The 13,634-nt window shown below is 47.1% G+C and overlaps 1 protein-coding gene across 1 annotated transcript in view; it reads right to left on the minus strand.

Annotated features, from left to right (window-relative positions):
- TRPC5 (transient receptor potential cation channel subfamily C member 5) overlaps nt 1–13,634 on the minus strand; it is a 428,833-nt gene that overhangs the window by 12,053 nt on the left and 403,146 nt on the right. Inside the window, 2 exon segments of the mRNA XM_083159393.1 lie at nt 2,531–2,572; nt 2,786–2,992. Of these exon segments, the coding sequence (XP_083015519.1) occupies nt 2,531–2,572; nt 2,786–2,992 (249 nt within the window).

Here is a 13,634-nt window from a genome sequence, read left to right on the forward strand (position 1 = left end):
AAAACAATGTTCTAAATATAATTAATTTAATGGTGTATTAAATCAGCGAAACTGTTACAGAATGTCTACCTTACGGTGTCCGCATAAGCGGCCGTGGATTGTTGAGATTCGGCCATGATCACAACAATTCACGGCCGCAATTGACAAATCGGCCCTTTCTGACGATCTACCTATTCAATGCTGTTGGACAAGACAGCATTGAATAGGCGCCCTCCTCTATTTCCCCAGTTAGAAATAGCGGCGGGGATTGAATACCCCCCTGTGCCTACTTAATGTGTGCCCTAATCTTATGGGAAATCAAGGTCATTGGTATTTGGCTATATCTGCGGGAAGAGATTGGTAACAAAGAACAGATGAGCAAGCTTGTAATAAACAAGAAAGATTTATCAACCCTTCTATAGAAGACAGGAAAAGGTGCTGTCTATTGCAACCAATCCGATTCTAGCTATTGTTTATCTATTAAATTCTAAAAAATTTTACCGGTAACTAGAATCTCATTGGTTTTAAATCTTCTTTACAATGATTGATACATCGTCATCTCATGCGGCTGAAGGGAAGAGAAATCATTGCATGGTTGCCGACCATCAAATGATTTCCCTCCCATTTGGAAATAAAAGTCCATCTAAACAGACTTTTACTTTTGCATAAAAATGGTGGGTGTTCCTCGGGGAACGCAGGTGTGGAGTTGCCTGGTCGGGGCGGGCGGCTGAAGTCACATGACTTCAACATCCATCCCCTCTTTGGCAATGCCATGCCTGAGTTCGCAGGGGAATGGCCAGGGTTTTTATGGGGACACCAATAAAATACTGGCCCCCCCTGTCCTCCACACCTGCCCCCTGTCAGTGCAAACACCTCGCTGAAGGTGTTCGCACAAGAGGTCTGCGCATGGGCACATCTGCGTATATGCACAGACTCCCACCATCAGAAACTCAGATCAAGCCTGAATGAAGCTGATACTTCACAGTCAAGAGCTGATGTCTTGGTGGAGCCAATGCAGAGTGGAACACATGAATCTTGCATGTTCCTTCACTGAATATACACATCTAGTGCTGGTTACACACTGAACCAACCACAGCACGGTACATACACACTGCATGATTTAGTAGATGATGGAGCCAAGTATTGTTACATAGTACTGCATTTATGCCACTGTTCCCTGGATCATCCTATTGAGAATGCACTACACCCGACACAATGACCCAGAGAACAAACCCCTGGGAGCGTGCATGGCGGGTACACACTTAGCCATGTGGCCAATATATTGTTCTAATCCGCACCAGAACAATATCATATTATAATCGCCTAATGGAGCAGGGCCCTCTTCCCTCTTGTTCTCACAGTCCTCTTCCCTCTTGTTCTCACAGTCCTCTTCACTCGAACCTCATTGACAGCTCTCTATACCTACCATCTATACCCGCATCTCTTCGCACTTGTGTGCATTCATCTCTACCTACAACTGTCTGCCCCTGGTAGCATGCGGACAACTCCTTTACTAAGAACCGTGCTGCTAATTGTTCTGTTACTGTTATCTTTAGTTCTGTGTAACCTGTATTGTTCTAAAGTGTGCCATATGTACGGTGCTTCCAAACACACAAGGAGCCTTATAAATAAAATGTAATAATAATAGCGTGTGCTTAAGGGTGATTCATTATTGTAACTGTCTGGTATTGGGCATTAGAACCAGTGGCTGTTTTAACCTATGGGCTGCAGGGCTGTAGTGAAGTGAGACTGCACTGGCTTCACTTTGACTGGCAGTAACTTCCTATTGGAAGTCTAACCTCCCAGTCACCAAGGCAGTCCCATTGGAAGGTGTTCCCTCCCTCCGGAATGCCTTTCTGCAGGCAGCCGAGCAAATTTCCTGTTTCCACATGCGCAGTACCTACATCTGTGCACGCACCGGTCCTGGTGCCTGTCATTTGTATTATACAGGCGCCGGGACCATATTACTTCTATGGGCTGTTACCGAAGCAGCCCATAGAAGCAGGCCACATGCGCAGTACAGATGTTTGCACTGCGCATGCGCCAGTTCCAGCGCCTGTCATCATAGCACAGCAAGGGCGTCGGCGGCGACAGGGGGTGCCTGCATCGCGGTACCCCGTGGCGACTGCGGCCAGAGGCAGCCCCCCTCCCCCAATAAGGTACGAGCCACCACTGATTAGAACATAGTCAGATTATCAAACATATTATACTGTATACTGGATTTTCCTATTGTAGTACATGTTTAAATGAAGTTGCAATCAGAATTTTAGATTTAATTTAATGTCCCACTTATATAATTTAAAATAATTGTTTATTCAATGCTGATTGTAAATTGCTAAACATACTTTTAAAGAGGCAGATGGTCAAAAATTCATTAACATTTGCAGAAACGTCATACATTATTTATTCTGTTCTAATCACATAATGCTAGAGCTCTCTAACAGAATATACTGTAACGGAAGGCCTATCCTTGCTTTTCACATACAGGATGTTTCTGTTTAAGCCTTGCCAAGAAAACACTACTGTTTTAGCATAATGGAGCAGAGTTTACCTGGTAATGCTTATTTTGGATCAGGTTGTCGGCGTGCCGTTCCTGCAATTAAAAATGTATATATGAATTACAAATGAATCAGTTTAGTCACTTTACAGAAATGTTTTGCAAGGTTCCCTGTTGCTTCTCTAGAAAGTGGTACTGCTGGGCCCCGTGTAACAGGGATCTGCTGCTAAAAACCAAGGTTTGTGAGACTGCTCCAAACCAATAAGTTAGAAGGGTGAAAGCAAATAGTAAAATGTTAGCATGACTTACAGTGAATGTTTTTAGGTTTTCATGCTGTTTCTGGGGGTCCTCTTCACGTTTTCCTGGGCACAGCTGGTAGTGGATCCATTTGCAGAGGTACCAGATAGACTTTGGGCTTGCAATGATGTTAAAAGGAGGAGGCAGAGTGCCACCCTCATCAAAATAACTCATCCACAGTTTAGTCCTAGCAAACTTCCATTCAATGTCCGCATGATCCTGTAAAATAATGGCATAAAGTAGTCAGGCAGGCCGGCAGAACAATGATATGCTACTGCGTGCCCGTGCTGCAGCTGATGGAGGCGTTTGCTAGGTTGTGCACTGTGTTGGTAGGAAATATTGATGTAAAACAGATGTCTCACTGTCCCAGCCAGCAGCTACGCAGGAACAACAACAGTGCCACATACAGTATGTAGTTATTAGGATAGGCAAACTGGGGGACTGAAGAACAATGACAACCACAGACGAGGCAGATAGATGTTTGACCTGATGTTTAATGCGTTGCAAAATTAAATTGATGGTGGACAGCTCTTTTAGTTACCCGCTTATATTGAGTAGAACGGTAATTGATTGCTTTCTTATTAAAGGTGTCATTTGATTTTATCTATAGCTCCTTAATAAAAGTGAATAGATATTATGTAGCCAAGTCTATAGTGGTATTTAGAACAACTGTTACTAGTAAACTGACATCGCTCTCATTTATGAAGAGTGTTATCTATATTACATAGCTCTGGTTGTTAGGGTGAGCACCACTTCTTATCTTCAGGTTGAAAACATACAGTTTAAATGTCAGTAATCCAGTCTATGTTAGGAATGCTATCCAAGCAAAGGGGGAAGTTGGGGCCAGGGCCGGCGCTACCCACTCAGCAGCTCCTGCAAAGCAGGGAGGCGCCATGCTGAAAAGGCGCTGTCTCCCTCCCTGCTCTGCTAAAGCTGCCTCAGCCCTCACTGTCACTGCCTCCTGCACGCCGCCCTCAGCGCCTGTCTGACAGCGGGCGGCAGAATAGTGAGGCTGAGCAGCTCCCTGCACCGCGCACACACTGTCCTCCTCCTTCGACCTGCCCCCTCTTCCTCACAGACACTTGCGCTGAGGCATGTAGCGCTGTCTGTGAATGCATGGATGACATGTCATCTCCGGATCCATTCCCTACCCATTGCTCCATGCGCCTGTCAGCTGTCAATCAAATGACGAACAGGCAGCAACGCCGCCTCCCCTTACTTCCCTCTTCTCAGTGTGCTGTACCAGTGCCATTGCCAGTCCTCAACACTCTGTCCCCTCTTTCTCCTCCCTTCTTCTCCCATCTCCTCCTTCTCTCCCCTCCTTTCCCCCTCAGTCACGAGTGCTGCACATACTTTTTGTACTGCTTTCGGATCGCATCGCACACACATTGCATGCAGGCCGTGCGATGCGATCTAGCCCATAACATATGCGATTCTCGCAGCGTGTATGGGCACCTTTAGTGCCTGCAACATTTTGCAGACACAGCACTGAGATGGTGTATGCATACATGTACATGCACCCGAGATCCTCCATAGGATCACATGTTGCCTACGCTCCCACAATCGGGCTGCAGCTTGTTGCAATGGCAATGTGAAAGGGCGCAAAATGTATGGTTTGCAGGAGGGCGCCGGACACCCTAGCCCCGGCCCTGGTTGGGGCTCCCCGGATCTCTTTCCCGACCATTTGTGGATATAAAAAGGAAGTCTGGGGTAGATGTATGAAGCAATGATAAGGGAGGAGAAGGGATAAAGTGCCTGGTACTTTGTCATCAGCCAATCAGCTCCTAACTCTCCATTTTTAAACCCATTCTGTTAGGTAACAGTCAGGAGCTGATTGGCCGGTGATACAATACCAGACATTCTATCACTTCTCCTCCCTTATCACTGCTTCATACATCTACCCCTTTGTCTCTTGGCACTGCGCCAGCTTGAAGAAGAAGACAGAGAAATACGCATAAAATAGTGCGATGAGATTGGATGCTGTTGTGACATCTGGCTAAAGTACAATGTAGGTTAGGATAAGGTTGGAGAAGTGAATGCAGTGAATAATGCAGTATGGCTTACACTGAAAACCCATGTAAGCCAGGCATATATTTTGGAGGAAACCAGGTTGGAGGATGCTCATAAAGTAATTGTTGGAAACAAGGTGAAGGGAGCCACATCAATTTCGGCATTTTAGTCCCTATAGTCAGGTCCATAAATATTGGGACATCAACACAATACTCATTTTTTTGGGCTCTATACACCACCACAACAGATTTTAAATGAACCAAACACGATGTGCTTTAACTGCAGCTTTAATTTGATGGTAATTCCATCCAAATCAAGAGATCGGTGTAGGAATTACAATGGTTTCTATATGTGCCTCACATTTTTTAAGGGACCAAAAGTAATGGGACAATCAACTCAAAAGCTATTTCATAGACAGGTGTGGGCTATTCCCCCATTAGTTCATAATCAAATAAGCAGGTAAAGGTCTGGAGTTGATTCCAGTTGTGACATTTACGTGTTGGGTCCTGAGGAAGCGTTCACTGCGAAGCGTACGCTGACCGTCTTGACACACTCAGTGTGTTTAAAACCCCCTCTTCCCCTCCCCACTTACAATGTTGAAATTTACTTGTATTGCTGCGCACAAACTGTGAGCGGTCCTGCCCGACGACTGACACGCTAGTCTGGCGCCAGACTTAGCGCGGTCAGGACGAGCTGATTGAACGAGGCAAGTGCATCCCTGCACACCTCCAATTTGGTTCACCAGCCGGCAGCACCTGTTAGCGGTAGCGGTTATCTGGGCTGAGGGCAGCACTATTAGAGGATTGTCCTCAATAGGTGCGTGCCTCACCCCCACTTATTACTTTCTAACTGCATGAGATTGCATGAGATAGTATCTGTATCATGTCAAACTGATTTACAGAGACCTTTGTCATTACGCCGTATACAGGAGAATATCTACTCCTCCATTACTTACCTGTGAAAAAGGCTAATCTGTGATTACACACCTTTAGGATTGGGTTCACCAGCCCTTCAAACACCTGTGAAACATTAGTGGATATATAGGTTGAGGGCAGCACTACTTGAGGACTGTCCTCAATAGGTGCGTGCCTCACCCTCATTCCACCTACTATCTCCCTATAAGTAGGCTGATATTTCTGACCAACATAACCGCTATCATAGGAGAATACCCACTCCTTTATTATTATCATTAGTACCTATCAAAACATTGGGGTTGTGGTGATCAGGGGGTCACACTGAGTTAGGGGAATGTCCTCCCCTTTTTATTTTGTGTGATTGTTGTATGTTTTGGTTTTATATTTCGCAGAAATTTTATATATGGATCTATTAAAAGTTATGTATTATGAGTCCAATCATTCTTAGGTGCACCAACAAAAGGCATTCTTCCTGTCTTCTTTTCCTATTCCCCCATTAGTTCATAATCAAATAAGCAGGTAAAGGTCTGGAGTTGATTCCAGTTGTGACATTTACGTGTTGGAAACTGTTGCTGTAGTTTAAATGACACACAACGCTGTGAATTTTGCAGCTTTGTGTGTCAACCTGAATAAGGTCCAAATTGAGGAATATTATCCCGAAGCATGGTTGTTTGTGAATTTCAAGGTAATATCTAAGTGTACCACATGGTGGCAGTAAAGTCAATGTAATCTGATGCAATGATTAGTCCTATGCGTATAGCCAACAAATCTAGGCCCTTATTCTAATTCGGACGGTACGGCCCGCGTGCGGCCGTACCGCCGATGTTTTTATTCTGCACATGCGCAGAGGTCAATCTGCGCATGTGCAGCCCCCTTCGCCGCAGACGTATTTCGTCCGCCGCAAAGGGGGCGTATAGGGGCGTGAGAGGCTTCATGCCCTCATTTCCCTATGTGTACGCCCCGCGTTTCATGGGCGTTCCCATGCAAACGCGGGGCGTATGCATGGTAATGAGGGCATGACGCAACTCATGGGGGCGGAAAGCTGACGTCGCCGGATGTCAGCTTTCAGCCCCCATACAAGCTACCACACGGACGATTGTCCGTGTGGTCTCAGCTTGCGGGAGCTGCCGGGGCGTGCGGACCTGCCTTCGATGGTCGACGACCATCGAATGCAGGGGGCAGCTCCCACCATGGTGGAGGCGTACGCCTCCACCATTTTTATGCGGATCGCCAGCCGTCCGTGTACGGACGGCCGTGGCGATCCGTAGGGTGGGCGGGGATTGGTTTGTGCGGCCGGAGCCCCGTGTGCGGCTCTGGCCGCACCAACCAGAATAAGGGCCGACTTGAAAAAAATAAAAATAAAACACAATTCAGCAATGAATTAACATAGCAATATATTTTTTGGGGGGTTAGCCCCCAGTACCCCTGAAAGAGTGGGTGCTCCTCAAACATCCTGAGAATGGGGAGATAATTATTGGAATCCTATTCCAAGCAGAGGGGCAGGGCTAGAAGACAAATTTGTGCCATTAAGCCCTGCCCCTTTAACATGGACCCACAAATAGTGGTATTTTGCAGTGACAAGTACGGGGCTCAATGATGAAATAGCCCAAACCCTGAAGTGCTCATGTTCTTATGCTCTACAGCAGTGGTAGCCAACCCTAGCCCTCGACAGCTACCAACAGTTCACATTTTTCCAGACAACCTAGCTGCTGCACAGCTGCACTCATTAATCACTGACACATTTTAAAAGATACACAGATGGAGCTAATTAGCTCACTTGTGATTCTGTGAGGAGACCTGCAAAACATGCACTGTTGGTAGCTCTCGAGGACTTGGGTTGGCTACCCCAGCTCTACAGGATACTTGGACAGATTTTTTAAAAGTAGATAATTATGGCTTACCCTAACATAAACACTGGGTTATGGTTTATAAGATGGCCTGATTGTGAGGTAAATTACTTGCCTAACCTGTGGCTGCAGAGCTCTCCCGGCCCCCCAGAAATTTGGTCCCACCTCTTTCCATGGAGTCCCCCGCACCTTTCCCCTTTGGCTGCCGACAACAGAAGTGGGCAGTCCGAGGGGAACCTTTGATGTGATTTGTTCTAAATCACGTGATACTAGCTGTCATGTCTGAGGTTTGTATTAGCTTTGACAGCTGGAATGTAGTGGAAGCTGGATTCCCTTAGGAACATGCGTGAGAAATCTCAGATGAAGGACCAGAGTCCAGCGCCCAATGGTGTGATCAATGATGGAGGAAACAGGAATAAAATTATTTATTGAACAGTAACTTAGACAATAGCAATTACTGTTAGGAAATCTTAGACATACAGAGGGTGTGGTATAGGGTTCCGACAGTCGGGATCCCGACAGTCATTATCCTGATGTCGGGACCCCAACTGGCCGGACCCAGACAGCATGGTGAGTGCAACAAAGCCCCTTGCGGGCTCGCTGTGCTCGCCACACTGCGCTCGCCATGCTGCGATCGCCACACTGTGCTCGCCACGCTGTGGGCACGGTGGGTCGCTATGCTCGCCACCTATTCTATTCTCCGTCTATGGGGTCATGGACCCCCATGAGGGAGAATAGCCGGTGGCCGCCGGGACCCCGTATGTCGGGGATTTGTCAGGATCCCGACGTCGGGTAAAGGACTGTCGGGATTCCGACTGTCGGGACCCCGTCCGACACAGTATACAGATGGAGCGCCTCTCTTCTTGCCGGCAGCTGGCGATAGAATCGCCCACTGCCAGCTAACAGAGGGGGGGCATGCGCGCATGAGACGCTCACGTGTCCCCTTCCGATGGAGCTCTATGCCCCCTCCCTAATTCTCCCCAGACGCTGCCCGCACCCCCTTAACCCTGCTCGTCTCTCTGAAGCGGAGATGGGGCAGGATTTTTGGTCTCCGCCGCCAAGTGACTGGGACGCCCGTGCGTGTGAGACGCTCACGCGTCACAGTCAGATGGAGAGCCTCTCTGCTGGCGATTGCCAGCGGGGAAAATCTGGCAATTGAATGAGAGGCGCTCCATCTGTAGCAGAAAAAAACAGTAGTAACTGTAAAGCCTTTGGACTCGGGTTTGCATGTGTAGAGTCTCTGACCGGAGTGGAACCTGGAATGGAATCAGTGAGAGCTGAAGGAGTGGCTCGGATATTGTCCTAGTAAAGTCTATGGCCAGAATGGAACCAGTAGGGAATGGAATCAGTGAGAGCTGGAGGAGTTGCTCGGATTTTCTCCGAGTAGAGTCTATGGCCAGAATGGAACCGGTAGGGAATGGAATCCGCAAGAGCTGAAGAATGATGCCCGATGATGACCATCAATGGATGAAGAAGAGGTGAGTATCTTGGAGGACACTGGCAGGTAAAATGCTGAGATCTACAGGAGACTTGGAGTACCAATAACGCAGGCACATAGTGGGGTACACCTGATGGGATGCAATTACAATCCCGGAAGTCGGAATCCTGGCATTCAAAATCCCGATGCCGGAATCCCGACCACCGAAATCTTGACACTTTCTCCCTCTGTGGGTGTCTCTGACACCCATAGAGGGAGAATAAATTTGTGTGCCAAGCGTAGCGCGGCACCAGGCCCGCGACATGCCGAGCGCAGCGAGCCTGCAAGGGATTTCGGTGGTCGGGATTCCGGCGTCTGGATTTTGAACGCCGGGATTCTGATAGCCGGGATTTAGAACCACTCCCCACCTGATGATGTTGGATACCAATGCTGGATACCGATGGTGATTGGTATCGGCATGGACTCACTGAAGGTGACTGGGAAAGGGAAGGCACTTGAGAGGGTAGCAGTGTAGAAGTACAGCAATGAAGTTTAGAATCATCAGATGCAAACAATAGAAGAAAATGAATAGAATCAATGCTGGTGAACGATGTTGGAGTGGGGTGCTAGGGAGCAATGCAATAGAAGCTAGCGGTTGATGGTAAGGACCGATGTTCAGCCATTGATGTTTGGCATTCAATATTTGCAATCGAGTGTAGCCTCCAGGGAGAAAGGAGGAAGTTCACAGAGACAGCAGGATATCACAGGAGCTGTGGAGACACACAGCTATACTGAAGACATCACACAGGTATCAGAAGAAAATGGAATCAGCTGGAACTGAATGGGTTAACCAGAAACACTGGTATGAGCGAGACGGTGCAGCAGGATGAAAATACACACACAGGCCCTGCAGGAGATCACTGGAGCTGATGAGACATGCAGCTATTCTGGAGACATCATACAGGTAACAGCAGTGTTTGGAATCAGCTGGAGCTGAACTGGTTAATAACAGAAATACTGGTAGGAGCCAGACTATGCAGCAGAAGATCATCAGACACAAGTAGCACAGGAAGCAGCTAGGCTGTAGACTCCATTGAACTGGAAATTTCCCAGGTCGCAACCCAGTATATTTATAGCAGCCAGTGTGTGGTGATTGGTTGGGCAAATAGCCAGACAGAAGGACGCTCTGGATTGGCTGTGAACAAACAGGTGACTGGAATGGACATTGCTGCTCCCATGTTTAAGGAAGGTGGGAAACAATGTTTGTATAGCACATGGTTGTGGTCTATGATAATGGCAGTGGCATGGAAGCCATAGGAGACTGGAGCTGACAGGCAGACATGCAGGCAGGGATTGCTTTAGGTAAGAATATACATCTTATATAGGAGCCCTGTCCCAGAGGCCAGAGCTGCAGTGATGCCAGCTACTCCCCCAGCCAGCCCAGATTCTTGCTTGGCCATGCCTTCTAATTCCCTGCCATGCAGCCCCCTCCCAGAAGAGTTATCAGCAAAGAGGGGAAGTATGAACTGTGCACCTGGGCAAAATCTTGCTACTGGCGGATAAACAACTGGGTGGATTGGACTGCAACTCCAGGTCTTCACATAATCATAGGCCCATCACCCTGATAGCATGATAACAAGCTGCCCAGCTGTGCACACATCAGCCATATATCATAAACATTAAATGTGGGGCTTATGTTACAGCTTGCCAGCTGCAGGCTGTGCGGGAATTCTGACGGGTCTTCCTGTATTTTCAAAGCCGCAATTATGTATAGGTTCGTGTTGCCTTGTAAATGATTATGGGCAGACTCATACCCTCTAACATGACCCATCCCATTAGGTACACAATGCTCTGTTCCTGCACTTCCCTGCCAGTGGCAGTTACAGATGTGAGCCTGCAGCACAGTTCAATATTCAAAAAGGGGAGCTACACACCTAATTCCACACCAGACAGTTGATGTGACCAACCCTCTTTGAATATTGGACTGTGCTGGAGCCCCACATCTGTAACTGCCACTGGCAAGGAAGCCCAGGAACAGAGCATTTTGTACTTAATGGAATGGGTCATGTTGGAGGGTATGCAGACTTGCCAGAATTCTTGCACAGCCTAAATCCATCCCTTGATTTCAAGTACTGTGGGAGTAGGGTCAGAGACATAAGTTCATCCTCGTTACTCGGAGGCAAGTTGGAAATTGCAGGTGTTAGCAAGACTCCAGAGACTCCAGAGAGTTGACTAACTCCGCAGCAGCAGTGTCGTGCCACAAAGCTCCATTGGAAGAGCAATGGTCACACCTGGATCCCACTGTAAACCAGACGGTGTCCCTAAAGGTCTCGGAGCCTGGAGGCAGGAGTCTCCATTGCCACTGGGAGTTATGCATTGAGTAGAGTCAGGAGCATGTACATGACGGGGTCATATTGTGGATTGCACTTGCCGTATAACAGCGTAACAGTGAAAGGTACAGGGATGGGTTCTAGATACAAATATGTATAATTGTAAACAATTCACTTTGATACCTAATTAAAATAAATGTAAGTCATCATCATTTAGCTAGTTCATTATGCTCTGTATATAGCCTTTCCTGACATGACATTCACCATACAGGAACAATAATAATGGGAACAGACCACGCTGATATATGAAGCTGCCTATTTACAGCATTCCCAAATAAGTTCACATGAAGGTGCTGAGCTTCTAGGCACTGTATCAAATCCAGAGGAACAAAGAGCATCCGCCAAGCTTGGAGTTCAATAAATCACACAAATGCATCTGCCCATGAATTTTGTTTGGGTACATTTATTTCATTTATGGAAATGCAAGCAAGCTGCTTTCTCTCTAGCCTGTTCATGTCATCGATTGTACCGGATAAACGGAGATCTGATACTTATGTTACAGAGCTTTCTTCATGGGATGGAACCATATACATTCTCCTCTATCAGTACTCAGACCAACAATTCACTTATGGCAAGAGTTCTGTATATTTGCTAATCTATAATATAAAGTGTAAACATCTATATAGAGAGAGAGAGAGAGAGAGAGAGAGAGAGAGAGAGAGAGAGAGAGAGAGAGAGAACGAGAACAGACCCTTGTTTCGTTCCATAGGAATTAAAGTAACTGTATGGGGGCTGCCCAGCTTACAAGATCCCCTGTTGGATGGGGGACGGGGGGAAATATGGAGTACAATTGTAAGGTGGCGGCCCTTGTATTGATATTCACAATTAGATCAATCAAATTTAATTCACTCTAGCATGCAGAAAAAAGCCCATATAATTTACAAATGCAAAGTTCCTGGCGGCGGCACTCCACACCACGGTCCTCAAGGCACACCAACAGTGCAGGTTTTAGTGATATCCAGGCTTTAGCACAGATGGTTTAATCAGAATCCCTCAGATACTAATTAAGTCACCTGTGCTCAAGCCTGGATATCTACAAAACCTGCACTGTTGGTGTGCCTTGAGGACCGTGGTTGGGAATGCCTGCCATAGGCAGTAGCTAAGGAACTTTATATATATATATATATATATATATATATATATATATATATATAGCAATACAATACTGCCGTCACTCCAACTGCGATGAATCAACGTACCCCGGTGCCAGAAAGAGATAATATATAATCCAATGAATCCCAAACAATGGGATAAGAACGGCACTCGGAGATATTCACGTGTATAACTTGCTGTAGGAGGGTCTGAGGAAGGGGTTTGTCCCCCGAAACGTTACCTGTACCTGTACCTGTGATGCTGTGAATACACTTCTTTCAAAAGTTGAATATCTCAGAGTGCCGTTCTTATCCCATTGTTTGGGATTCATATATATATAATCTCAATGATGCTGGCCTGCTGTATAACTATCAAAACGTCATATAAATTCATATATTATATAATATTATTATTGGATTGCTTAATATGCAAGAATGAAATTCAATAATTAAGTCTTCACAACCAGTAGTTTTTCTTTAATCATTTTATTTTGCATGTTTTTCTTCATTTGGTTGTCTTTAATGCATGGGCTGTATCAACATTTGGCACAAGAGGCTTGCGTGTTGGATAAATCTATATCACCGGTGTCAGGGCCAGTGTTCTCGCCGGAGAACATTGGCCCTGACAGATCGCTCAGCACACAGCGCTGACACATCGTTCCTGGATCTCCCTGACAAACGATACAGTGCATTCACACAAAGGGCCTTATTCAGATCTGAGCTCAGTACAAATTTGATCGGAATATGGGCAAAACCATGCGCACTGCAGGTGGGGCAGATGTAACATGTATAGAGACTATTACATTTGTGTGAGTTACAGATGGGGCAGGTCCCATCTTGGCAGGGGATGGCGATGGCGACACCAGCCGCCATCCCCCGCCAGCGCCATATCCATAGTGTACGAGAGTCCCCTTCCGACGGCGCTTCCAGCCGCTTTCCCGGGTCACCGCCGGCTTGTCGGCGGTAACCCGGGGTCCCGCCGCCTGCCCGCACCCCCCCCCTAACCCTGTCCGTCTCCCTGAGGCGGAGACGGACACGGTTCCCGTCGCCCCGCCGACGGAGATTGAGACGTGGCTCAGTCAGATGGCAGGCCAGGCTGCTGGCGGATCGCCAGTGGTGACGTTCTGGCGATTCGCCAGCAAGGAAGAGGCCTGCCCCATCTGTATTTTGTTTCTGTGCAGGGTAAATACTG

The sequence above is a fragment of the Crinia signifera genome, chromosome 9, assembly GCF_055691185.1.
Source record: "Crinia signifera chromosome 9, ASM5569118v1, whole genome shotgun sequence".
In the NCBI taxonomy this organism is placed as follows: domain Eukaryota; kingdom Metazoa; phylum Chordata; class Amphibia; order Anura; family Myobatrachidae; genus Crinia; species Crinia signifera.